The following is a 27,555-nucleotide window of genomic DNA, read 5'->3' as shown; positions in this document are numbered from 1 at the left end:
AGGCTTTATAATAGTGATTTTCAACCCTGGGGTGTCATGAGACTCTTAAAGGTCTTGCTACATGACCAGGGTTGGGCATACAAACTAAGGTGGCCATCATAGAGGACAGTCCGGCTGTCCTGTATTAATATGAAACCAGATGCCTTTATGTCCTGTTTTTCTCTTCAAGAGAAAAATAGAGGACATAAAGGTGTCCAGTTTCATATCAATAGAGGACAGAGCAGCAGGAAACGGGAATGTCCTCTATAATGGCCACCCTAACGCAAACACCTGCACCTGCCTCAGGACATAAGCCCAGTGACTAGATAACCTCCTTCCAACCCTAATCTACGATTTCAACCAGGAACCCACAGGGGCAACACCACCACGACCTGCACAATTCCTTGCAACAAAAGTGCTCCCTTCTGTCCCCACCGCCCCAAAAACAAAGGAAGAGGTGACATCTTCCGAGGGGCGACTTGAGCCTCACGAGGCAGGACCCCCTGTTCCCCGGGAGAGGTCTGGCACTGCCGGAGCGGGATGAAAGCCCTCTCCGTCCCTGCCCTGGGAAGCGAGAGCTAAAACCCGGCGGAGGGGCGAGGGCGGAGTGGGAGCAGGGGAAACACAAGCCTCTTTCCCAGCCCTGCCCTCGGCTGCCAGACTGGCTCCGTGCGGGACAGCTCGGCGTGCAGCCGACCTCGGCTCCAGCGCGGCCGCCAGGTGAGCTGCGGGGACTCGGGCACTGCGGGGGGCCGCCCCACTTGCGGGCGCGCTCCCCCAACCCTGCCAGCTGGCGGGATAATTGGATCAAGGGCTGCAAAGGCGGGGAGAGCCCTGCTGGCAGCGCCCGCCCAGGCCGCGGCCGGACCTCTCGGGCGGCGGGGCGGGGCAGGACGAGGCGAGGCGGGAGCCCCTGTGTCCCGCCGCTGAAATAGGGGCAGGGGGAGGAGCCGCCGGCGCCGCGGGGCTCGGCACGCAGCGGGCGCCCGGGATCCGCAGCTCCCGCCGCTCGGGGGCGGCAGCAGCAACGCAGCAGGCGGAGAAGGTGGAGGCGGAGGGCGGTGAGTCACGCAGCCCCTTCTCTCGGCCGAGCTACTTTCCCTTCTGCCCGCGACCCCCGCAGTTGCGGAGAGGGGGCTGAGGGACAGGTCGCCTTTGTGCGGGCCGGTCCCATGGTGACTACAACCTGAGCCGCTGCCAAAGGGCCTCCACTCCCGGCTGCAAACCGCTGGGATCCCCCCCACCCAACGCCCTTGGTGAGATCCGAGAGCCCTCGGTGGGGGAGCGCCGCCTGGCGTCCTCCCTTCCTCCCCGGCCCCCGGGAGGATTGAAGCTGCCTTGATGTGGGGCCGGCCCGCTTGCCTCTGGCGTCCTCCGTCCCTGCCACCCCTCTGCTCCACAAGTGTCACCGCCTGCCCGTCACTGTAGGCCCCTGGCTGCAGGAGCCTGGAGGACAAGCGCCAGCCTTCCTGCCGGCGCTCTTCCCCTGCCTGTCTGCCCTGCCCTTGGGAACTTTGAGTGGGTATGTGGCACTGAGGTGGGGTGGGCCACTAGTGCCTGTTTTGCAGGACCAGAAGCCGGCTTCAACCTACGCAGTTTTGCCATCATGAGAACCTGGGGGACTGTAACTTGCTGGCCGGGGGGAGAAAATGGCAGCGACACCACCCATCTGTTTTGAGCATGGAGGGCACCAAGCATGGCTTGGGAGAACAGGACATCTGCAGCTTGTCCTTCCCTGTGGCAGAACAGATCAGTCTCTTCAGTAGAAATATCACAAGTGTGGCCAGCACAGCCCAAATGCTTTAACCAGTTTGACTGCTTTCTGTGCCAGCAGCATATTTTTTTCTGAGCCCTTGTGGACTGGGGGGGAGGCGAGAAGGGGGGAAGCCTAGCAAACCACCTCCTTTAACTGGGAACTTACTAGCCAGTGTTTTGTAAGCGAGGTCTTTACTCCATACATCTCTCCACCCTGAAGCAGAAGTTTCCTTTCCTTAGACCAGGACACGAGTTAGTCTCACTCCATGAATGCCGATCTAATTAATGGAAAAGAATCTCAGATACTATGGTGATGCAATACAAAACCCGAACAGAGCCTCCCACCCTGCCCTGGAATTCAAATGCAGCTGAGAAGTAGCTAAGCCTTACAAGGGCTCCGATACTGCTCTGTGTAATAGGAGTAGAACTTGTCACCATCCAGGCGGTTACATGACAAGAGCTCTGGATCCTCTGCTCTCATGTGAGCTGATCTTTGGGTGGAGCCGAAATGGAATTCCTCCCCATGTGTTGCACAACTGAGTGCATGCTCTATGTTTAGGGGAAGGATTACCTATCTCTGAACTGTACTGGATACTTCACTGCTGGAGAGAGGCTGCCGTGTAGGTGATGCCTAATGGCCTGTTGCGCTTTGACCACACTTGTGTTCCTAGTTGTATACTTCTCATTAAAAGAGGCTTTGCTTTCCTAACGCATCCCCTGGACTTTCTCTCAAGTTTCGGCTTGAGTGGAGGAGAGGGCTGACTGTTTGCTCTTCTTCCTGCCTGTGTCTGCTGAGATTTTTACCTGCCAACTTTTTCCTGTTTGTGGCTTGTCTGTGCTTGTTCTTGTGGTGACTGTCTCCTCCTAGGCAGAGGCCAGACTTCTCCAAGAGTAGGCTGGGGATCTGTTGTCTGTCTGTAACTCCATTATGGAGACTTGGGAGGGAATAAAAGGTTTGAAAGTATTTTAAAGTGGGCTGGACTGCATGTGACTGTGGACTATGCAGCGCAGCAGAGAACTCCAGCCAGGTGGTTGGCTTGTGAGTAGCCATTATGATTTGGTTACATACCACTCTAAAAGCCTGAAAACTGTTTTTTGTAAGTGTGTGAAATGGCCTCAGAGCAATGATAGGTCTGGTGCTCTTTGACCGGGACAGGCTGTGGTTGGCACAAGACCCAAACTAACCCCCTATGCTGCATCTAAGTGAATTTTGGAAAAGTCCAAAAATGCACTGTTTCACTCAAGGTTATGGTAAAAGTATTTCTGATGCGATATGCTTATTCCTGAGAGAGAATTGCAACTGTATATAGAGTTGTGACTCTGAAGTAAGTAAGGACACTAGTGAGCCTGCTCTAACCTTAGTACCACTGAAATTGCCATACATCTGGAGCTCATGTTGGCTCCCAAGGGCAGAACAACAGGATTCAATGTGTATTCTACAATGCATGCACTGGTCTGCCTGGCTCCCTCTGCGAGATTACAAATCATTCAACTGTTGCTTGCCCTACCTGGTGAGTGATGATGATGACTATTTTGGCTGACATGTCAGATATCGAACAGACGTTCTTCAAAGCTAAATAAGGTGTGCCTCTTTTCTTTACATTAAAGAGCCATCTGACAGCAGTAATAGACTGGCTATTTCCATCCTTTCTGGATGAGGCACAGAGGAATGGGTAATGTACACTGAGCAGTGAGTACACACATGCTGCACGTAAGAAACTTCTGGGACCTGTTTAAACAACAATAAAGCTGCATAATCCCAGAGAGCAGGCAGGGCAGCATTTTGAAGGACTCTGTCATTTTAAAACAGACCTTTTCTGAACAGGCAAGTTTTTATCATTACTCAGCATGGTGCACGCATGTGGCAGTGTACAACAGGGACCTGTGGCAAGCGGGTAAACACCAGCTTCAAAATCTAAGTCTAAAGGCCTTAGTGGGTAGCATAGGAAATGGAACAAAAACTGACTATTGTATCTGAAAGCCTTTAAGGAGAATGTGAAATTCTATGAGCCCCTCTGGAGAACCAGGAAAGAGCCTGGTGTGCTTGAGCTGGAATCTGTTGCAAGACGTCTAGTTACTGCTTTCCACCCCTCTTTAGCACAGTTGCTGCTATAACATTCCACATGCAGTCTGACTCTGTATGCAAAGTTTCTGCAGCATGAGGCAATGTCCCTTTTGTAGGTGCAGCCAGCTTGGTGGGTCCACTGCTGTGATTAGTCAGCTTTGTTTCCATGAATAGTACAATAGTTTCGAGCTCCCTAGAACTGAAATGTGGGCTGAAGCAGGGCACTGGTGTAAGGCAGTATGTGTGACTGGCATCCTAATCATATTTTTGCCCTTCAGTAGGTTCCTTCTATTTCCAGTGGAGCTAATGGACTGAGTCTCCCAGATCCTTGGGGGCCAAAAAATAAACAAATAACCCCCTCTAAAAAGGCCAGTACTAGGTGCTCTTCTTAAAGTGGTGGGTATCACTGGGACATCCTAACCTGCAAGGAAAGCCTGGCTTTGGAAGTTTAGCATGTGAAACATTGGGCATATCAAGACTGCTTTCTCCCCCCCTCACCCCTCCTATTTACCTTGGTCTCTCCTGAGGATATTTGTTTTGTGGCTTTGTACTTTAATTGAAGGTGTATCCTAAAGCTCTATTGGGGATCTCTCTTTTGGAAGAAAAGTATTAGTGTTGCAACTGAAACAACCTGGTTCCTTTTCTATTAAACTGTCAACAACCTGACTAAAACTATTTTTATCAAAACTCTAGCTCTTACTCTTTTGATTGAAGAATTTCACAAGTTCTTCAATCATTATGGAGCCTTCAGGGTAGATAAGCCAATGCCTAATCCAGATTCCTTTCCAAGATTCAGAAAGCACTTAAGTGGGTTTTCTGCACTTGTGAGAGACTAGGTCTGTAAGATCTCCTGCTTGGCTACGGCAACCCTGCCCCCTTCCCTGTTGTCCGTCCCCCCCCCCCCCCCCCGCGGCCTGTCCTGGGTGATTTTGCTAGGAATGTGTTTATCACAATCTGTCGGTGATTTTTCCAGCCTAGGGGCTTAGAATTGCTACCTGAGTCATTGTAGGCCAATAGTGTTTGGAAGTCTACCTACAAGTTCTCATCCTTTCTCTGTGACCTTGCACAAGTTGAGTCACTTATCTTCAGAAGGACATGGTATATGCTTGCCTCAAGGGGTACTGTGGACAACGTTAAATATACTTGGCTGTCTGTGTATATGATGCACAACTGTACTTACAGCTTCTTTTCACTTTCTCTCTCTCCCTCCCCACTAATGCATCCTCTAAAGCTGGATGAATTCTGTTACTGTGTATGCCTGACTCTGTGGGCTTCAGAGCAGCTTTGCCAATGCTGTGTACAGCTCGGGGAGGGGTTTGCTGTGTCCTTTTGATAAGAGCATGTGAGTTTTGAGGAGGGTTGTGAGATGTTATTGTGTATTGCAGTTGCTTAGTACTTTTGGCTGCCTTTCCACTTCTTATTTTGCCTTCTAATGGTTCTGCTCTGCCCTTTTCTCCCTTCCCTGTCCCCAGCCAGTGCCTTGTAGTGGGAGCCCTACCAGAAGTACTGGCTCCACAGGCTGGAAACTTGAGCCAAAGCTTGGTGTTGGCTCAGAGCTGGAAGGTGCTGTGCCAGTGCCCACAGAGCTTCTTGTATTTACATGTACAGAGTCTGTCTTAAGTTGGCTCTGTACTATGTCATCTTCTAGAGAGGTAGCTGGGAGGGAGGGAGACAGGAGGTTTAGGGATGAACAACGTGTCTTTACCCGAAATGCAAATAGAAACCTGGTGCTTCAAGCAGTGGGGTGGGGACTGGTTCAGCAAACCAAGCAGAAAAGACTGGTTTGTTTAAAAAACATACCCTTGCTGTTCCAATAGCGTATCAGACTGGGCACTGAAAAGCAGGGACAAAGTCCTCTGTGCTGAGGGATGGAATTAGGGCAGGAGTGGGCAAAATGCGGCCCGTGGGCTGGATGCGGCCCACCAGGCCCTTCTATCCAGCCTCCGGGGCCCCTAAAAAATTTAGGAAGTTAATATTTATCTGCCCCTGGCTGCCTGTCATGCGGCCCTTGATGCCTTGCCAAAACTCAGTAAGCGGCCTTCTGCCTGAAATAATTGCCCGCCCCCGAGTTAGGGGATCAAGCCACAGTCCAGTGATACTGAGCAGCTGAAATATCTTCCTGCAGGGCCTGTCCTTCAGAGCTGACTGACCCATTCTCTGTAATTGGCCAAACACTTCAAAGGTCAGCAAGCCATCTTCGATACAGAGAGGCTGGTTCTGTGCCTTGTAATGCTCCTGTGCCGTTCAGGCAACATGATGGTTGCAGAATGGTCTCTTGATTTACACCGGGCTCCATGCAGGGTGCTTACCTCAGAAACAATGAGTGAGCTTTTAGTATTTTCAGTATAGGCCACTTAGTGGCTACTTCAGTTGAACTCCTCTACCTCTGTGTATGCACTGTACGTGTGCTGCTTATCTGGATCTAGTGAAGTGGTAAATCTGTCTGCCTGCTGCTTTGTGGGATAGGCAGTGTGCTGTGTTTCTTCCATCCCCTCTTAGACAAAACTTGCATCCTTTTTGCAAGTCTGGTCCCCAGGTACGTGGTTCTTGAAGGGACCTTGGTTCTGTAAAATGACTTTGTGTGTAGCTGTTTGCCTTCTGTGAACTCTGCCTTACCTCTGCAGTCAGCCTTCCTGTTTTAGACTTTCCTCTGAGGAAATAATTAGGTAAACCTCTTTTTAGCGACAAGTGTGAACAATGAATCTTCCCATCATCAAAGCAGAGGAACTGACTATAGTGCATAGCAGAGGCAACAGGGGGTGTGACCTTTTGGGCCTCTGTATTTCTCTCTTTTCCCCCACGCTTGCTCACATCCCTCCCCCCCAGGAGTCCCAGTCCTCAAACCTGTCTTATCCAGCTTTCTCCAAAGGTGTCAGTCACCCTGTGCCCTCCAGCTTTTCTGTAGCCTGCTTGGGGAACAAGGGACAGATCCGATGAACTTCAGAAAAACTGTGCTACTTCACCTCTTTCTTTCAGACACTTGTTTCAGTTGTACACCTTTCTCTCGAACTTTCACACAAGTGACAAACCTGGTTGGCAAATAATGTGGTGCCAGGCAAAGCCTCTGACATAACCAGGGGATAGAGGACTCTTGTTCTGAGTCTGTGCCTGTGTCACATGCCAGGCAAATGCAAAGTGGCAACTAAATACTCTGAAACAGACTAGTGAGGAGCTAGTGGAAATGATTACTACTAGAGCATTTACTTGCTTATGTTGAGGTTGGACTGAAATGCAGTTCAACTGCCAAATTGGAAGAATAGGTGGAAAAGATTTGTGCAAACTAGTGAAGGAAGGAAATACCAAATGCCCAGCTCAACTGAGGACTAACTGGGCAGTGGTGGCGTGGAGGATTGTTTGAATACTATGTAAGGAAAAGCCTTCAGCAGGCACAGATGCTGCAGACCTTTCTCTGAGGGGTTAGTGAGGTGACTCCATCGCAGAAGGCAAATGTCCCACGATGATGGACCAAGAAAGGATTGCTGTGGAAAGAAAAAACCCCACAAACTCTTCCATCCTCTTTGGCCTTGGGTAGGCTCAGGCTGTGGGACTTGACTTTTCTGTTTGGAGTATGTTCGTACAAAGACAATCAAATTGGAGTCTGGGGAGAAGCAACGCAAATGTATAAGCTTTTTATTTGCTGCTAGTGAGGCTGGTGAAAGTGAGCAGAGAGTCTCAGTCTCGTGTTCAGTTGAGACTCCTTTACTACTTGACAGGCAGTTCTTAAAGGATGAGGCCACTGATGTAACTTCACTGTTTCCCTAATATATAACCAATGTTTTGCCTGCCCATGGACTCATGTTCAATGCAGAGCGGGTGTGGAAACAAACTACCCTGGGGGTGTGAGGGCAAGCCTTACCCTGGGGCTGACCTGATTAGACACCTGCCTCTGGTTTGGGGATGAAATCATTTCTGCCACAGTACAGGAAGATGGACCTGATAACGCATCTGAGGCCTCTTCCAGATGAAAAGTCTCTGGGCTGGTATGAATTTGCTGGGAAGCTTGATGCTAGCTCAGGCTGGTAGGAAGGGTAGGAAATTCATGTAACAATCAAATAGCTAGAGTGGAACAGCGGTGACTGCAGTCGCAGATAATTTGGGAAGAGTGAAGTTCTTGTCCTCGGGGAAGGACAGGGGACAGAGAAATAGCGAAACTGGTTAGTGTAGATATTGTAGGGATAGATATGATAAAATTCATGGAGTAGTGAGAGAAGAGAGCTACTCTCTATGGTTTCTGGTGTCTTAATCCTGGTTAAGCCAACTTCTGGTTACATACCAGGCAGCTGAGTTTAGATGCAGCCTGGATCTAGGCTCATAAAATTCCCTTCAGTCCAGGCAGGATCTATCCAAAGTCTTTGGTCCTGGCCTCATGGGTACACTTGTAAATAGGCTGGTTGGTACCAGATCTAGAGAATGAGACTCTAAATTATTCCTTCCCCCAAGAAACCTACTTGACCATCTCTGAGGTCTACCCTCATAGGTCCTATAATTTAGTCCTTCATGGACTTGTCACAAGTAAAATGATCATGCAAACATTGCAGAATAACTTTTTATTTTTGTCACAACCCAAAGTTGTGAGTTTTTGTTTGTGTGCGCTTCGGCAACGCTAAATTATGTTCCCGCTAAATTGCAGCTTCCTTGCATGGTGGAGTTCTCTGCTGCAGAAGAGAACCCCCGTGCAATGGAGAATTTCCCGCCAAATTTGTAGCTTTCTTTGCAGGGTGCATTTCTCTGCTACAGAGGAGAAATGCTCGTTGCAAAGAGTTCCCGCCATTTGTATTATAATTTGAGCCCCATTATTGGCTCGTTTTAAAATATGCACACGTGGCGGCTAGTGATTGGCTTCCTAGCCGTATAAAAAGCTTGAGTGGTTTCTGCCCAAGTTGGAGGACTCCACAAACATCAGGGGGAGGAGGAGTCTTCACCTTGTGTGAAGATCTCTAAGCGCAGCGGATCCTTACGGACCCAACGCATTTCAAGCAGGCAACAGAGGTCTGATCAGCCTCTAGCCTCTCCCCATTGCCGAGCGCAATCCTAGACGTATCCCTTTCCTATATACTCAATTTTCAAACCCGCGGAGCCTTAACAACTCCGTGGCCTGAGAACCGAACGGAGCCCACGGAGCTTCAACAACTCCGTGGGAAAGAATTGCCGAACCCGCGGAGCCTTAACAACTCCGGGGCCAAAGAACCGAATTTGTCGTAGTCCTCCAACGAGGATTTAAGCGGAGCTGCACCTGGAAACTGTCCAGCCTACACCGCAACCATCTTGGGTGTCAATAAATAATCTTTCAATCAACCATTATGCCTCTGTGACTAATTCTAGCCCGTGCGTGCCTTGCCGCCGCACTGTCTCCTCCGACCTCGCGTGCCCGGGCTGCTAGCCACAGCCCGTGTGCGCAAAGACGGGCCCGACTTGCCCCCAGCCCGCACAATTTTAACCCATTGCATTTTCCCATACAAAACATAAGTGGCACTGAACTTGATTTTTAAAATAATCTCTGTATGTACTTTTCCTCTGAGTCCTTGCCATATAGAAATGTTTGTGGGGAGGGGCTTGGTCAGAGCTGCCAGCATTCTGGACTTGACTTTCCATTTTGAGTTTTTTTCCTGGCCACAGGCTTTCCTTTGACTCCTGCAACAAGATCCCTTTTACCTTGTTCAAGTGTGACTGGAAAAAGGCTAGAAAACTCAGCATACACATTCATTTTTTAAGAGCAGTTTTTTAATACAGCTTGTTTCTGTTCTTCCTCTTCGGCTGGGTACTTTTTCCATTGCATCAATACTACTCCTTGCAGACAACATAGTGAGAGTTGACTTCCCCCTCCCCCACCTTTTCCCCTAGGCTGCAATCTAAGTTGCTTAAATGGAAGACTATTTGGCTTAATTCATTACTCCTATTGGCCCCTGTGGTACTTTTCTAGACCTGGTCTTGGGGGTACGTAACAAACCCACGAGCACGAATAGCTTGATTGATATATGGCAAGTTAATTTGGTATTTAATGATGCAGCAACTTAGACTTGTATTTTTGTGAAAGTCTTACAAAACAATTTGGGGAAACTTGGCTACACCTGACTGGCTGCCTTTAGAGCAACAGATACAGCTGTGGAAAGGCAGGAATATACTGCAAGAACCACCCAAGATTTGCAGAAGGTTCTATATGCAGAAAAGAATAAACTTGGAAAGGGAGGGAAATATGCCATGATCATACTGAATCACTTCAAATTGTTATCTTCTATTGGACCAACTGAATAGGTGACAGATGTTGGTTGAATATAAGATATTACCAGAGAAAAAACTCTCGCTTCTTGCATGCTTCCTGGACCATCATGACTACTACAACCCTACTTCAAAGTGATAATCTAATGATGGAAGGAGAACTCTGTGTTCAGCTGTGTCTGTGCTAGAAGGGTTTGCTGGTTTAGCATAGCAGCATGCCTATACCGGCTCCTAGTTTGGATACAGCTTCCTCTGGCAGAGCTGCACCTCTTTACAATTGCTTTCTCAATTCCTTTTGCATCCCCAAGTCCATCTAGAGCATAACTGGGATGCATGCACAAAGCTTGTACTGGCAGAAGTCTACTGGAGATGTGGCCTCAGGTGAGAGAAGGGAGGGCAGTTGCCTAAAGTTAAAGAAATGTTTAGACATCAAGGAAAAGCTCTTGGAAGTGACAGCCACTTGCTGGGGGGGGAGGGGAGAGATCTCTGCTGCGCTTCAGGATGTGAGCTCTGTCTGAGCTCTGCATGAGACCAATACAGTCAAGTACCCAGATATGGGGAAGTGTGAGGCAGCTGCTTGGCCCAGTGCCTCTGTCCCTTCACTTTGAATGAAGCTTCTGCATTCCTTCTCCACCTCGCTGCTTCATTGTGATTGTGGAAATCTTCCAGCCATAGTGTTGTCTGATCTGTGGTGAGTCTTTTTGTTGCTAGGCACCTTCTAGATTGATTCTTGCATGTTCCTACTGTTCTGCTAAATCTTTCTCTGTTCTCTCCCCAAGCTGGAGAGCACAGCTGAAATTTCTTTCTCAACTACATTGCACAACTCTGACAGGCTTCAATTCCAAGGATGCAGCTGAGAAACACTGGCTCTTCACAACTTTCCCAGCTAGGTGACTCTACCATGGGTGTGACTAATGGACAGGGGTAAACATCATTTATGAAAGTCTGTATGGGACATCCTTGTTGTGGGGCAGAGGCAGTCATTCCCTTCCCCTCCCCTCCCCTCCATGCACAATGTGAGTCTTGCATTATCTGATACTGGGCATAAAGCTGAGTACATGCCAGTCAGTAAGTGATAGGGGCATACTCTGGGAAGTGGGTATGTATTTTGGCAGCTACAGGAAGTTACTGAATGGTGCTAATAGTGAAGTCTCATTCATCTGCATGCTGGTGTCATGTAGGACCTGCTGGTCCTGCATTTTTAATTCTAGTGACAAACAGAAGATAAAGGGCTTCCTCATCTGGCGCTCTACGTAAAGTAGAAGAGCAGTTGTCTTTTAGGCAGGCTGGATAAGAGACTAGAAGGTAAAACTCTCCAACAAAATCTATCTGTGTAGGTGTGAGCCTGAGCTGCTCTTGCTTGTGGGACTACTGAGATGTCTGGAGGAGGAATACAGCCTTTACCTCTGTCCTGTGTAGAGGTGAGAAGACTGAAGCATCAAGCTAATGGTCACAAAGGTCCTGTTCTCCCTGAATTGGAAATGAGCTTGCTATAGCTGGATCAAAACAAACTGCAGTTTGTCTTGTCTTGGCTTTACAAGAAGAGACCACTCTGTGCTAAAGTGTTTTCATTGGCCAGAGCGGGAGGTAACTGTTTCATGGAAGGATTGTAATACAACTGGTTTGCATCTGGTGATAGTTGCTGGGTGAGGCAGAAACTTCTGCAGAACTGCACACACCTGCCCTTCTAGCACTAGGAGAGTTGGGAGATCTGATTTTCCACCTAGTAATTGTATTCCTCTCTAGAGAATGGAGGAGTCCAGGCATTGCTCACACGAAGCCTGCAGTCAAGAGACAGACAATACACCCAGGTAGTGCCCTGGGCATTTGGAGGGTGGAAGTATTGAAGGGTAGTGTGTAGGAAGGAGGATGCCCATGTCTTGGATAAATGCTCCCAGAGTTGCAAAGTGGAGTGGTTGTATTTTAGAGCCCTACTTGCGGACCAGGGCCAGGACCCCATCATTTTAAATTCTCTACAAATGCAAAAGGAAGATGGTCCCTAATGCATCTTCCTGGAAGAAAGTGCGTCCGAAGGAAAAGAGGGCGTGGCAACCTAGGTCAGGGATGGTGTTAATGCATGGGGGACTGCAGGCATGAAGAGGAGTGTGAATGGGGGGCAAAAACTGTGGCTGGGTGTGAGAGCAGGGTGAAGTGGGTGAATGGAGACTTGGCTGCTTGGGGTGTTGACATGTAATCTGCATGGGACTCTAGCTCTCCTCCACTTTGTGAGGGGAAGGGAACAACCCTTTCCCAGTTCAAACTAGAGTACTGCAGGCAATAGAGGGTTGACTTTGCTCCCTGACCTTGGGGAGCAAGGTTGCTCACCATGCAAACTGAACTTTTTAGTGTCTTGCTCCTGCTACAAGCCCTGATATGGAGTCACTGGATTTTCAAGGATGAAACTGGCTTATCTGATCTAGTAATGATTGTGAGTTTACCAAAAATGGACCAGAAGTGGGCCTCACTGCATTGATAGAGGATATTCCCTGGGGGTGTGGAAGGAGCAATTAAAGCCACTTAAGAGTTATTACATTCTCCTGTGACTACTTCTGTGTGTTTGCTTTCTGATTGGCTGCTTACGGTGGTGGCACCTCTGAAGTCAGATCTTTAGTGCTGTGGAGTGCTGATTAATAGGAAATGATCTAAGGGAGTGGCTTTCAACTTTTTTTTTTTTTCATTTGTGGACCCCTAAACATTTTTGAATGGAGGTCCAGACCCCTTTGAATTGTAAGTGTGGGTATTTGCATACTTTTGATTGATCACAGTGCATTTTGGTGGACCCTTTGGACATAGTCTGTGGACCTGCAGGGGTCTGCAGACCACAAGTTGAAAACCAATGATCTAAGACAATCTTGAGCCACAGTAATACTTTATTTGAGGGTTGCTAAGCATATTCGGCTAACTTGATAGAGTAGGTGACATCGGGAAGGGGGGAATGTGTTTCTGGGGCTTGCATGTGAGAGTATGTAGTTCTTCTATGTCTCCTTGATTTATGAGGGTACAGAAATTCTATAGCTTTTTAACTGCCTGGTCTGCAGATGCTTGTACCAGAGCTTCTGGTGCCTCTGTATGTTCTGGGAATCATCTTAGAGTAGAATGAAATGGGCAGAGTTCTAGCCCCTTTAACTCTCTTCTCCCGCACAAAGGTTGTCCAGAAAAGGCAGGAGTTACAATATGATTTTTTTTTTTTTTTCCACTAAGAGAAGGAAACTAAACAAAACCTTAGTTTCTGCCCTCTTTTCCAATCTCCACTGCTTCCCCTGGTTCTCTGTACCTGTTGATCTGGTTTTACTGTATCATCTGCTCAGCTGGTAGTACCAGAAGAAGAGCAGAAGTACTGCTCTGCCTTGGTTCTGAGCTGCATACTTAGACTTTTCTGGTACTGTGTCCTTTCCTTCCTTCTCCAGAGCAGCTGCCAATTCTCCTTAATCATGACATGGTCTCTACTATGTTAGGATATCAACAAAGTGCTCCTGCCACTTGCTTAGTAGTTATTGCCCCCCTTTCACTGTAAAAACTTGTCATTCAAAACTATTCCAGGGATTTCTGGAATTAATTATCTGGGGGGCTTGTCTTTGCCATTTCCTGTCCAAACAGTTCTTAGAACTTGAGAAACTGATATCAAAATTACCTTTTACATCTAGTTGCCAGTGAATGCTGATGCCGTTGCATTCAGTTCTCTGGGTTCACAGCTGTGGTCAGTTTGATCTGGTGACTGACATGGGCTCACACTACTTGGGGGAACTCCAAAATAGTAGCATAACTAGAGGTGGATGAGTGGGATGCCAGCTCCAGGTATCAAGCTTGGGAGGAGTGTAAGATTGACCATTGCTGCCAGCAGCCTAGCCACAGTGGCTGCTGTTGCTGCCCAGGGCACTAAACCTGATTATTAGGCTTCTGCTCTAGAAAGAATGTGGCAGCAAAAGGACCCTTCTCACTCCTGACATGGTGGGCACCTGCAGAACTTGTACACGTACACCAGTTTTGTGTCTTTGGTAAAACGCCAGAAATAGTCTCCTTCATAACACCTATCCATTGTGGTGTTCTCTGTGTACGTAAAAAAGACAGACTGACTGACCACTCTCTTGAAGGAACAGCCATTCTCCATCTAATGCATTAAACAACTGCCAGCCTCCACACTCAAATTCTAATATTGGGTAGTTGGTCAGAGCTGAGATCTTGTTGGCAAGCGCTGATCTTTCCAGATCATGGTGTGTGTGAGAAGTCACCCTGACCTTCGAAACATATGTCTAGTCAGGAGTTCAGGGGAGTGGAGGCTGCCCAGACCTTCCATCCCCACCTTTAGGCCACTGAGACAGAATCCAAAGACTGAGTCCAGATGTTTGGTGCCTCCATGGCTGTAGTTGTATTAAGTGTCCAGGAACTGAACCCATCCAGAGAGAAATGATTCGGAGGTAGGCATGTCATTTCTCTCTGGATGGGGAAGGAAACAATACTGTGCTTAAGGGTGATCTGAAAAATATTTTCTTAATTGCATTGTCCCCTTTTTTTTTTCCTGCTTCCTGATGACGAAATCTGGGTCAAACATTTACTTATCCCAACATTTGTGTGTTTTACCTCTAAAAACTTCCAGAACATGACGTTGTTTTGCTAAGAGTCCCTTCTTAGCTTCCAATGAAGTAAATTGCTACTTATGAAAGCTCATGTATCTTTAATTTAACAAAAATCTACCCTGCCTTTTGCTTGACTGCAGACCAGCACAGCTAACTACCCCTCTTTGCTGGAGATTTCCAAGTAGTCCTAATGTTTATCAGGAATCCTAACTCTTCAAGTGGAGGGGCAGTAGTTAAAGAATCTTTAACTAATTTTGTAGAGATCTAGGAAGTTTAATTATGGACACTAAACTGCAATAACCAAGCCCTGCTACTCTCCACTCCAGTCCTAAACAGTATCTTGACTGCTTCAGATTCCTGGCATCTGTTAACTTCCTTGGCTCTTGTGAGGTCTCCACTTTGAGAATTCATAGTCATTTTTAGTCTTCCAGCTTAAACAGCTTTCTTCTTTACTACCCTCCCCCAGGATCCTGCATGTCACCTCTTTAATACCCTTGTTTCAGCTTCCTCTACAGACAGTTGGTGAACACTGTACAGCATAAAGGTGATACAAAGGTTAAAAGGTCCATAGTGTACATACATGTGCATGTGTTATACACACTCTGTATAGTGTACTATATATAATTAAATAAAGCTTAGTTGAAAAATCTGAGCAATATGAGAGAATTCTGCTTGACATGTAAGATCCTTGGGGCAGGGATTTTCTGTGTTCTTGCCTCTTGCCCTGGGGTCCTGCTCTCTGATTGGGGTCCTCTAGTGCTACTGCAACAACACTAACTTAATTTCTAAATGTGTGAATCATCATGTGTCTTTGATTTGTGTGAATCACTTGGCATTTTGGCAGGACAGCCCTTGAAAGGCATTGCTTGCTGATGCCCCACCCTGATGCCCAGAGGAATCAAGCTGGTTAAGCCTGTGAGTGCCAGTAGGACTGTTTGGAGGCAGTTGGGGGTGGTGAGAACACAAATGTGGGTGCTAAGCCTGGTGCAGGCACTGAATTTGTTTTAGTCCTTTCTGGTAGCAAGCTGTTCCCTTTGCTCAGCTGTTATGATGGTGCCTTTCCCGCACAATGCTGTCATGCCACCCCAGCGCTTCTATTTAAACTCTCTCTGGAGCTGGATCTTGTGACACTCGGATTTGGCATCTCTTCTGCAGGCTGGAATGTGGTACATTTGAGGGTGGAGAGTGGCAGCAGCTGCTGTATCAGGGCGTGCTCCTCTGTATTTGGCAGAAAGGGAGACCTGGCTCCTACCCTGGGACCTTGACTTGTCAGAGCAGCAATACCCTTATCTCTGGGTTGAAGCAGCAGCTTCTAACTGTGCCCGCCCCTGCCCCCCCTTCTCCAGTCTACTTCACGAAGTCAGCAGAGTCCAGGAAACAGTCTCCAGGTGTCCTAGACTCCTCGTTCTTTTGGCTTCCAGGTATGTAGTCTATTTGTTTCTGGCCACAAGACTGGAACCAGCTGCCTTGTTAAGCATGCGGGGTTGTCACAAGCTGGCTATCAAGGCAGAACAGGGTGTGTCCTTCAAGCATTAGGGTTTTTGTACCTGAGTTTACTTATCTAGTTTAATAACTTGCCTCTATGGGTTTCCTGGAAGGCTGTGGGGCTGGGGCAGTATTGGCTTCCCTTGGAAGTCAGGTGAGTTTCCTTATTGTGCCTCTAATACCCTTCATGTTAACAAGCACATCGCTCAGGTAGGGGATGCTTAATCCTCTCCTTGGTTCTCTGCATTGCATCTCTTATGGAGCCTGCCTTCAGGCTCCTGTTGTGTGGGTCAATATTTAGAAAGCTGGGGGGGACGAGAGGGATGGGATGGGACAGACTGAGACCCAGTCCCTTGAGATGATTCCTACTGTATAAGCTGTGCCTTGGGGCTGGCAGAATGAACAGATACCTTTCTGGGGTGTGAGGGAAGCTTTTTATAACCAAGAATGTGTAAGAGGAGATGAGCAGCAATCAATCCTGTTGGTGCTGTATTAACCTCAGGCTTGCCTGGGATTAGCCTGTTTGTGCTGCACACTTGGACTGTCCTGCTCTCCCACCCTTCTAATCTCTCTGCTAGAGGCATGTGCAAGCCCACTCTTGGGTCAGTCCTGGTGTAGCACTGGTACCAAGAACTTGGATGCAACCAAAGTTTCATGTCGGACTAGACAAAGTCCATGTGGGGTGGAGAGGGCTTCCCTTGCCCTCTTGAAGGGGTTCTCCATGCCTGACTCATGCTGTGACACAGCTTTCGGTGTAATATAAGCCACTCTGACCCTGTTGGAAGCACCACCTACTTGGGTTGGGGCATCCTTGGATAGCTGGCAGTAGGGTATGTCTATAGTTTTGTCTCCCAGCCCTGCCAGATGCTTGCTTCCTCACTTATAGGCCAGGCCTTTTAGGACATGCTCTCTTGGTGATGACTGGGCCTTGCTTTCTCCAATTAATTGGAGTAGTCTCTTAATCATGACCCTTTCTATTAGGAATCTGGAGTCTTCTCTTGATGAAAGACCTGTTTTTAAAGTGCTTCAAGGCTGGATGTATTCAATAGTTTCGTGTCTCTCCCTTGAAGGTCTTGGTTTAGAAAAGAGGAGCCTCTGCTGAAGTTCTTGGTGCTGGTGAAAGAGACTGAATTTGGTGACAGCTCCAAGATGCATACAATCTGGCCATGGCAGGGCCACCTTTTATCCACAACATCCTGCAGCACTGTTCTGGGGGGACTTCCTGTGGGGTTTTCAATTTCAGGGAGGTCCAGGAGTGAATAAGGCTCAGTTGCTCAGTGGTAATGAGGCTGTTGTCCAGATTCCTGTTTGAGCCAACCCATTTCCCTTTCATAAGCATCTTTGAAGGGATGGTGCAAGGCTCTGCTCTGTGCCTGGTCCCTGTCAGTATCCTGCTACCAACAGCCTTTCTCTCTTCCAGCTTCCTTGAAATCTGCAAAAATTCTCTGCTGCAAGGAAACAAGAGCGATGTCATCGGAAGATGATTCTGGCGGGGAGGCTTCTGGAGGCAGCTTCTGGGAAGTAAGCAGGGATACTTATGGGTGGGAGTGGTAGGAATGCCTTCTGCCTCCCACTCATAGAATAAGGAGGTTAAATTTTGGGCTCCTTTGGCAACACAATGCTGTCCTCAAATGGATGGTAGAAACTCTTTGACTTGCTCTTAGGAGTGGCTTTGACCTCCTCTGGAGGAGGGGAGAGTATGGGGTACAGATCTTGAGTGATGGCTCCATTATCAGCTGATGATGATTCAAGTCAAGGGCAGCCAGAATGTCACAGCATAACTCTAGCACCCATGCCCAACTTCCTGCATGAACACTAGTTGCTGGTCCTAATGGAAGCCTCAGAAGGACCTACCTTCCCCTGCTATATTGTGACCTGGCTCCTGAAGGTGTATGAAGTCAGTGCAATAGGACTGAAGCTGTTGTCTCTAATTGTAGGCTGGTAACTACAAGCGGACAGTAAAACGTGTGGATGATGGGTACCGGCTCTGCAACGATCTAATCTCCTGCTTCCAAGAGCGAGCCAAGATTGAGAAGAACTATGCCCAGCAGCTCACAGAGTGGTCCCGCAAATGGAGGACCAATGTGGAAAAGGGTGAGGCAGGCTGACTGTGCTGGGCACAGGCTCCACAAAACCGTTTCCAACATGTAGGACGTGATTGTGCTGTGTGTGTGTCTGAAGGAGATAAAGTGAATGGAACAGAACGGCTTCTTTTGGTTTTAAGCTTAGAAAGAAAAATAAAGGAGCTGTCAATTTAGTCCAGCCCTGTGAAGGGGATGTTTGCTCCTTGAATTTCCAAGTTCTTCCTCCATCCCCCCCATTACCAAAAAAAGGCTTTCCAGAATACAGTGGGGTCCTAAATCCATGGAGGACTCTGCTTGACAAACTGGCAAGCAAGGGAAGAGTTGTAGCTTGTTTTTCTTCTTTTCCTTTTTTCTTCCTCCCCCCCCCCCTTTTTTTTTTTAAAGAGCTGAGGAGAGGGTTAGGACCCTACTGCCAAGAGTATCTAATGTTGGGTGATCCATGGGCACTTAGTTTCCCAAGGTGTTGGTGCCTTAGGGCTTAACTAGAAATGGTGAGGCACATGTCCTAAGGAGACTGCCAGCCTGTGGAACAGGCTTTCAAGGGAACCAGGTTTTCACTTCAGTCATGGGATGCTATTGAGCTGGGGGTGGGAGGAAGTGCGTGTGTGTATGCACATATTTTGAGGGTTGGTAGGGGAAGGGAACAACCTCCTGTGAGAACCTATAGCCTGTAGGGGGACATCTCCAGATGAGCAGCAGCTAGAACTGAGACTAACTGGAACACCCATTCCAGCCACCACCTCAGCTGTCCGTGTAGAGTAGTTGATGCAGGCCACGGCATTTGGAAGATAGGTGGCAAGTGTCTGCTTTGGCCCTCTTACCCATGGTGGCAGATTCTAATGGGTTATCTTTGTGCTTCTTCCTCTAGGACCTCAGTATGGTACCCTAGAGAAAGCTTGGCATGCTTTCCTGACAGCTGCAGACAAGCTGAGCGAGATCCATTTGGAAGTGCGAAACCAGCTGGCTGGGGAAGATGCAGAGAAGATCAAAGGCTGGCAAAAGGAAGCCTACCACAAGCAGATGATTGGGGGATTCAAGGAGACGAAGGAAGCAGAGGATGGATTCCGCAAAGCCCAGAAACCCTGGGTGAAGAAGCTGAAGGATGTGAGCGAGGAGTGGTGTCTGGGCAGGAAGGGCTGGAATGTTGGGCTACTGGGGCTGGAAAAGCAATTGGCTTGGATGTGCTTACCTGGTGGGATTGCCTATAGCAAAGGTTACAACACCTGTCCTGAGCAGACTATAAGGGATGGGAAAACTTGGACATGGTGCATGGCTCTAGCTTTGTATTCCTGCCTGTATTAGGTAGAGAATTCTAAGAAAAATTACCATACAACCCGGAAGGATGAGAAGACAGCACAGACCCGGGAAAACCATGCCAAAGCTGATGCCTCCATCTCACAGGAACAGCTACACAAGTTGCAGGATCGTGTGGAGAAATGCACGCAGGAAGCTGAGAAGGTGGGTGTATGCTATGTGGACTTGGGCCAGTGCGTGTGTGGGTGTCCCTTCCGTGCCTCAGTGCCCCAGTGGAGAAAAGGAGGAGTAGGACTCTATCCTGTGCTGAGCACTCTTGCTGCCTCTTGGATTCAGTGTCAGTAGAAGGAATGCAGTGTCTCGTGGGGTAGATCTCCATTTAGTTAGGTCTGGCGGGGTAGGAACCACAACTTGGACAGGACATGATGCACTGTCCATTTATGACTAATAAGGCGGAGAACTTGGGATGGCATTATTCTAGAAGGTAAGAGCTGCAGCCTGCTACTATGGAAGACCAGACTAATGAGACCGGCTGCTACTTTCTCCCTTGCCCCCTCTGAGCAGAAGGGAGAGGAGAGGGGAGAAGTTGCTGAGAGGAAAGCAACAGAAACAGAGGGGTCACTGGTGCAACAATATGCTCCCGACTCTGGTGAGCTGACTGCTTGCTGTACCCCTCACTTTGTGTGGGGTGAGGGGTTGCGGTAAGGGAAGAACTGCAAGGTTCCCTTGAGGGAAAGGATAGACAGGAGGGATTGTTTTGTGACTCTTCTCATTCTGGGCTGCTGCAGTGTAAGGATCAGTATGAGAAGATGCTAGAAGAGCTGAACCGCTACAATCCCCGCTACATGGAGGACATGGAGCAAGTGTTTGAGGGCTGCCAGGAGGCAGAGCGCAAGAGGCTGTGCTTCTTCAAGGAGATGTTCTTGGATCTACACCAGCACCTAAACCTCTCCGTCAAAGATGGGTACTGCTATGGGTTGTCTGCCTATCCAGGACCTAGAACACACTGATCCCTGGCAGGGGGGGTAGAGACTCTGGGGGTCTTTGAGGAAGGAGATCATCTGCCTGTTGGAGGGACTGCTGTCCTCTCCCTTCCCATCTTAATGTCGCTGAGATCTGGAACTAATCTCTTTTGGCCAGACCACTTGTCTGGTTGTGAACAAAGTGCTCATCCCCCTCGAAGGTACTGTCTGCAGTTCCTCCTAGGAGCCTCCAGGATTCCACCACATAGTCACTACCACTGAGCACCCATCTTGTAGGTGTGGGTTCTTGACTTGTCTGTTATTCTGACTTGGGCCTTATCTTGACTTACCCATTTTTCAATAAAAGCTGTTTGTTTTTAAATGCCCTTGTTCAGAAGGCCTGTCTGGATAACAGCCACCCCTTCTCCTGACTCTGGTACAAAGCAAGGGATTATGTTTCTGAACCTCTAGCATTACTGTGGCGTGGGTACGGAAATAATTTTGCCCTTGCATCAAGCCTGAAGGCTACAAGTGCCCTATACCCATGACATTAACTCTCCCTTACCCTATCCAGGATGTAAGATTGAACCAAGTCAGATGGGGCCATTTCCCTGCATCTCTACATGGGGAATCTATTTGCTTCTTTCAAGCTTTTTGACATGGGTGAGGGGAAGGGGAGGTTTTAACCTTCCTGGGTTACTGCTATGGCTGCTGTAGCAGCATCAGCTCCACTCCAACAGGCAGCCCAACTCCCTGAGAGCCCGTGCCCTGCTCACTCCCTCCCCCATACATACATACATACATACATACATACATACATACATACATACATAGTGGGAATAGGGCTGAAAATGGAGGACACCATTCCACTCACTCCACCTGTCCCCTGCTGCTGTGCCCCCCCCCCCGCCCCCCCCCCCCATTTTAATGCTTGGTGGGGTGCTGCCCTGCCCAGATCATATGGCTGGGCAGAGGAAGTGCAGGGCTGTCACTGTTGTGGCAAAGACTCTTGGTGGATCCCAGTGCCCCCTTACAGTTGGCAACCAGCGCAGGTGCTCCCTTCACCTTGCCTAGTTACACTAATGAGACTTGCTTGCTAACATTGGTTCTGTTGCTTATTGCAGCTTTCAAACACTGTACCGAGATCTATATCAAGTGATCGTGGCTGCGGATGACCAGGAGGACCTGAAGTGGTGGCGCAACACCCATGGGCCAGGCATGGCTATGAATTGGCCTCAGTTTGAGGTAGTGCATCTATGGAGAGAGTTACCACAGAGCCTTCTTCCCTGCCAGTTGACCCTTTTCCCCCATGGATGTAGTTGTGGATTCCCACTCATGTCTGTTGCTCCTTTGGAGGCATTCTCATTGGAAGTGGTTGGCCTCTAATCACCAGGGATCAAGAGGATCCCTGTGAAAAAGGGAATCGCTTGTAAGCTGGTTTTTCATGGCTATTTGCATGTATGCATGCCAGCTGGACTGTGGTCCATCATTCCAGCCCCAGCTGGGGAAGATATGCTTTTAGGGGGGTGTGGGTAGGCCCTGAGCCATGCAATGAGCTGTTTTTATCCAAGATGTTGCATCTCTGTCCACTCCCCACCCCTCCCATCCTCAGGAGTCCTTTTAGGTGCCTCATCAGGGCTCCAACAGGTGGACTACTCCATTACATTGTGCTTAAATAACAAATAAGCTCTGTGGTGGTCATTTCCCTCCCCTCCCCCACATATTGATCTAAAACTCTGGACTTGGGACAAATGTGGGTGTCTGCTTTTGTCTCCCCCCGAATAGGAATGGTCCCTGGAAACACAGCGGCCAATCAGCAAGAAGGAGAAAAGTAGTAAAGGCAGTGAAGATGTGACCCTGACTAGCATCGTGGCCACACGGGATGGTGTGTCTCCTACTCCTCCGCAGACAAAGCGAGGGTAAGGCCTTCAGCTTGGGACATGTAGGCTGAGAAAGGCCTTGTCCTCCTCCAAGTCATGGATTAGCTGAACTGATAGTGACTTCCTTTATTGGCTTGCAGCTGCTTCTGATCTTGGGGAGGGGTGAGAGGGTTATTTTATTTCCATGGCTTAGGGTTGGTTGGTACTAGTACAAAACCTGATAAACCAGTGGTGACCATTCAGGGAGCTGTCTTCCTGTGACAGTCTGTAGAAACCAATCCAGAGAATAGCATGTGGATCTCTTGGGTAATTTCTCACTTGGTCCACACCATTCCTGCCATAGGCCAGTTCTGGTAGCACAAATGGTGCTTGGAGTCAAATACAGGGAAAGGGAGGGAAGGCATTGGTGACCAGGGATGCAGAGCCATCTCCACACTGCTCTCTGTGCCCAGTCTGTTGGATTCAGGGCCATATTTGCCAATCCACAGGTTTTCCTATCAAGAGGAGCAGAACAGCCTCTTCTACAACAATCTGAGGGCATCTGCCCATGTGAAGTTAGTATGGAATGCTGTCCTTGCAGGGGTGACTGGGCGCAAAACATCTATCTTCTGCTTTGTTTCCCTCCCTTCCACATGTTCCCTACCCTTTTTGCTGTGGCTGGGAGGCTGGCATGCCAGCTGAGTCTGCCTTTGATGGGGGATGTAGTTTACCCCCTCTTTTGTGTGCTTGCCTGGAAATGGACTGTCTTTGGAAGTAGCTAGGTGATGCCTTCCTTCATGGGTTTAAGCTGACAAGCTGTATTTTTGCCTGCCTGAGAGAACACAAAGGTGGAAGGAAGGTGCTTTATAGGGACCTGACTTAAGCCTGAATTTTCTGAGCTGCTTCTAGCTCCTCCTGGTCTCTCTCTCCTTCTGGGTACCCCACTCTCCTGTCCTCCCTCATGCTCCTTGATCTGTAACCTAACTCTCCATGGGAATCTGGGGCATGATTCAGGAGGTTGGGGAAGTACTTCAGAGTCAGTCTGTAGTTTCCCAAGAGCCTTTTTATTCTACCCCTATTCCTCTGCCCCTTTCCACACAGCGGAGGGAAAGAGGACCTTTCAGAGTGGTCAGATGAGGACACTCCCAAGAAGTGCCTGGAGGCCAATGGACATGAGGAGGACCTAAAGGTACCAGGCGTGCGGGTGCGAGCGCTGTATGATTACACGGGACAAGAGGCTGATGAGCTGAGCTTTAAAGCAGGTACAGAAGCACTAATCCTTTTACTAATCCTTTGCCACTACCACTTTGGCTGACTGATTGAAACATCCCACTGAGATCTGGATAGCCCCCTTGGGAACCATACAGTGTCTTTCCCTACCACCAACCCAGGGAAAGCACTGGGCAGCCCAGAGGCTGCCCCTGCCCCCACTTAGTAAGGAGATCAACAAGGCACAAGGATGCTAGAAAGGGAATGCTTTGCTTTTGGCCACAGAGGGCAGGGGGGAAAAGCACAGCTGAAATGTGTGAGGTAAGTCTGGGATTTACCTGGTACGTGTCACAGGTGACACCCTGAACAAAGGGAAAAAGGGGAATGCAGGCAAGCTCTTTGCCTGCCTTCAAACTTGATTATATGCTGCTCTCTTAGAATCATAGGGTTGGAGGGGGCCTCAGGAAGCTATCTACTCTAGCACCCTGCTCCAGGGAGGATCATCCCAGAAAAGTATCTAACTTGCTCTCAATAAAACTTCCAAGAATGGAGATAATGAAGTTTCTCTAGGTAATCTGTTCCATTTCTTAACCATTCTCATAGTGAGAGAGTTCCTTGTAATATCCAATCTACTGTCCCTTTATTGTAATTTATTGCTCATTGTCCTGTCCTTTGCAGCCACAAAGTCATCTGTTGCTATCCTCTTTATAACCACACTTCAGATATTAGAAGACAGTTGCCAAATTCCCTTTCAGTCTTCTCTTCCTCACTAAATTCCCCCAAATCTTCTGAATTGTTTTTTTTCCTGTAAGTCATTTTTTCCTAGATCTCTGATTTTGTTGTTGCTCTCTGAGGGACTCTGAATTTGTTCCTGCATTCTTGAAGTACAGTGTCCTATACTGGATACATTGTTTTAAATGAGGTTTCAGTGGAAGAATCACTTCCCTTAACTTGTAAGTGATGTTACTATTAATACAACCTAGCGTACTGTTGACTTTTTTTCCCCAATAAGACCACACTGATTCATAAACTTGTAATCCGCTATCACCCCAAATCTTTTTCTGTAGTACTGTGACCTAGCCAGTTATTGCCCCAATATGCATCTGTGCATACAGAGCTGTCCCTTTGGGCGGGGGGGGAATCGGGGCGATTGCCCTGGGCCCCATACAGGCCTCACTGGCTGCTGTGCGCTGCTGGCTCCATGCTCTGGCCACTTGCTGCCCTGGCTCCGCACAGCCTGATATGCCCCAGGCCCTGCATACCCCTAGGGGTTGCTCTGTGTGCATGTGACTGTTCTGTCCTTAGTGTGTGTACACTCATTGAATTTTGATCATTTTTTCTAGTTTATTAAGGTAATTCTGAATCCTAATCCAATTCCCCTCTGCCCTCTCTCCCCCAACAGTGCCTGCAACTCCACCCAGTTTAGTGCTGCTTGCAGATTTGCTAGCTGTGTACTCAGTTCCACCCTCTGAATCATTAATGAAAATATTAAATGGTACTGGACCCAGGACAGATTCTTGAGGAATCTTACTCGATGCTTCCTTCCAGTAGCCATTGGCTACTCTTTCAAACACAATGATCCAGCGAATTAGATGTCTAACATATATATAGCAGTTCCATCTAAATTAAGGGAATGCAGTCTACTAATGAGAATGTCATGGAAGACCATGTTGAAAGTCTTACTAAAGTTGAGGTAAATTACAATGACTTGCTCTCAGCCTAGCCACAAAACCTGTTCCTGTCATAGAAGGAAATTGGGTTGGTTAGTAGTTTTTCTTGATAAATCCATCTTGTCTGTTCCTCTAGGTCAGGGGTGCCCACAAGCCAGATCCCACCCCTGGTGCTGTCATTCAGCCTGTGGGGCTCCCCATTCTAGATAAGGCAATGCAGGACCTGGTTCCAGCTAGGTGGGGGCGGCACAAGGCCCCCAGAGCCCAATCCTGGCAGGCTGGGTGGCAGTGGCATGGGGTCCAATCTGGCTGATGGACCAGCCCTGTGATTTTAGCCCTGTGGTCTAGATGAATGGCAAAGTACTACTGCTCAGAGGCAAGGATAGATGCTCCCAATAGAGGGTGTGAGGGAGAATGCTGGGATCTCTGTTTTGAGTTAGTTTCTACCCCACCTGCCTCTCCTCAGTTTCCAAAGGGCTATCTGGATCTCAGGACTGTTTCTAATCTTGCTTGTATTGAATTTTGTGCATGTGGAGTGTGGTGCATGTCATTAGGAATACGTGTTGCCTTTTTTTAATTTTTTCAAATGGGTGCTAAAGTCCCTGGGTCCATGCATGAGGCCAGCATCTGTTCTGCTGAGTCATCACCTAGACTTTTTAGCACTAACTCACTTGTTGCTCAATGCAGCAGCTTTCTTTAAAGCCATCCCAACAGCACAGGTGGATTGGCATAACTAGCCAAGAGGGGTGGGGATAGAATTTTCCTTCCCTGTACGTGTTGGGGAGCCTCCTACAGGCCAGAAGGCTCTAGGATTTGATTTTCCCCCAGCTGCTTCCCTACCAAGTAACTTGGATCCAAGCTAACCAGTCCCTTCTGTATCAGACTAGAGTTGTACCACTTAAATCCCAGTATAACTAATAAATCCATTAGAGGGGACTTTACCTCACCCTGGGGGCAGATGACTTTCCAGTCCTCTAGATGATAAATGGGACTGTACCATAGGAAAACTCCAAAAGCTGTATCTGACCATATATACAGGTCTTTGTATCAGTGGGAATGGTTCCTGTTTCTTCCTTTCATGGTGCAAAGCTGGGGAGGGTAAAGGAGAGCCGCCCCCACTGCCTGTCTGGTTGGGAAACCTAGGCCCATTCTATGGCTTATTTTGATTGCCTTGGGCTCTGGCTATTCTGTGTTAGAACCCAAGATAGTCATTTGCCTAAAGCTGAACATCTTGCAAGTCCTTCCTACCTGTTTCAGAGGAAACATGCAGCAGAGGGGACCTGAAACAAGACTATATGCAGCTGAAGATCTGGGGACCGTAATGCTCCCCAAGGATCGTCTGACCTTGCAGATGCCAACTTCTCTGTCTTTGGGGAGGTGGGGAGGAAGAGAGTGCTGATTTAGTGACAAGCCAGTTTTTTATAAGCAACCCATTTTTTCCCCCTTTAAGAGCTCCCTTTGAAAGACTTCTTGCCTACAGTTGTTCCCTCTTTCCAGAGCACACTGAGACATTGTGAAGGATCAAGATTATATTGGTTAGCTACATCTAATTCGTATGGTGTTAGTGCATACGTGTGTACATGCACTTCTGCCCTAAGTCCCTATGTGAGGTCTTTGGATGCCAAGGAACAGCTGTGAAGTCTCCTGGCTCTTTCCCAAGGTTAAATTGTTGTGCTGCTTTCCTTTAGGTGAAGAACTAATGAAGATCAGTGAGGAAGATGAGCAGGGCTGGTGCAAAGGCCGGCTTCTCACAGGCCAGGTTGGACTCTATCCTGCTAACTATGTCCAGAGGGTTGGATCATGATTGCTGCTCCCCTCCTAAGGCATCTCTTGCACATGCAGCAGCCTATCCCTGCAGAGGTCATCTGGTCACTGTTGGCCCCTAACCCACCTCAGCAGGGTGCACAGCCACGTCTGGACTCTGATTCTGAGGACACTTGTTCCTTGTAACCAATGCTTCATTTTAAATTTCTAGAATCCTAGGGGTTTTCTAATAAATAAATATGGATGAGTAAAGGCTTATTCTGCCTTTAAGCACTAGGGGAATTTGGGGGTGGGGGTGTGGACAGGGGCTAGGGGTTTTGCTGGGGTGGTGCAGTGGCACATACTGATTGCTTGCCCATTAAAGATCACTCTTGCCTGCTTCCTTTGTGCCTGTGCATAAAAGCTAGCTGGGATCTTCTGGGTCCGCAGGTGGCTGCTGACTGCTCTATCTTTAAGTTTCTCTAAAGGGGGATTGAGACTGCTACAGTAGCTTTCAGATTTGGTGGTGGGGATATGGCCCTGAAAAAGCTCTAGAAGTCTTGGCTGCCTTTGGCCAAAAAACAAGCATTCATTTTGATTCTAGATGCATTAGGAAGGCTTCAGTAATGCTGGTGTCTGCCCCAGAGTTTCCTGTGGGAGCATTTTGAGGTTCAAATAAATCTCTTATCTTTGACAAGTC

General features: G+C 48.3%; 2 protein-coding genes across 6 annotated transcripts in view; one reads left to right on the top strand and one right to left on the bottom strand.

Annotated features, from left to right (window-relative positions):
- DDB2 (damage specific DNA binding protein 2) overlaps positions 1 to 1,997 on the bottom strand; it is a 29,384-nt gene extending 27,387 nt beyond the window's left edge. The window contains exon 1 of the mRNA XM_014602207.3: positions 1,901 to 1,997. The gene's annotated coding sequence lies outside the window, so the exon portion shown is untranslated. The remainder of the gene's footprint in view (positions 1 to 1,900) is intronic.
- On the top strand, positions 609 to 27,555 carry PACSIN3 (protein kinase C and casein kinase substrate in neurons 3). Of its 5 annotated transcripts, none has more exons than XM_006261396.4 (11): positions 609 to 699; positions 17,495 to 17,595; positions 18,012 to 18,168; positions 19,027 to 19,262; positions 19,461 to 19,616; positions 20,201 to 20,376; positions 21,499 to 21,619; positions 22,160 to 22,293; positions 22,743 to 22,808; positions 23,335 to 23,495; positions 26,801 to 27,555. In XM_006261396.4, exons 2-11 carry the CDS (start codon positions 17,542 to 17,544, stop codon positions 26,914 to 26,916), a joined length of 1,377 nt encoding a protein of 458 aa, XP_006261458.1. In that variant the 5' UTR covers positions 609 to 699; positions 17,495 to 17,541; the 3' UTR covers positions 26,917 to 27,555. The 5 variants fall into 5 exon arrangements, with proteins under 5 accessions (XP_006261458.1, XP_014457695.1, XP_006261459.1 ...); XM_014602209.3 differs by lacking the exon at positions 609 to 699 and adding an exon at positions 932 to 1,040; XM_006261397.4 differs by lacking the exon at positions 609 to 699 and adding an exon at positions 15,787 to 16,010.

Source organism: Alligator mississippiensis, chromosome 2 (genome assembly GCF_030867095.1).
Source record: "Alligator mississippiensis isolate rAllMis1 chromosome 2, rAllMis1, whole genome shotgun sequence".
NCBI classification, from domain to species: Eukaryota; Metazoa; Chordata; order Crocodylia; family Alligatoridae; genus Alligator; species Alligator mississippiensis.
This window is presented reverse-complemented; position numbering and strand designations above follow the sequence as displayed.

Coding starts and splice junctions, on each gene's coding strand:
- PACSIN3 (XM_006261396.4), top strand. CDS start 17,542: ATGTCATCGGAAGATGATTCTGGCGGGGAGGCTTCTGGAGGCAGCTTC. Junction 18,169..19,026: donor GAGGACCAATGTGGAAAAGG/GTGAGGCAGGCT, acceptor TTCTTCCTCTAG/GACCTCAGTATGGTACCCTA. Junction 20,377..21,498: donor AACCTCTCCGTCAAAGATGG/GTACTGCTATGG, acceptor TGCTTATTGCAG/CTTTCAAACACTGTACCGAG.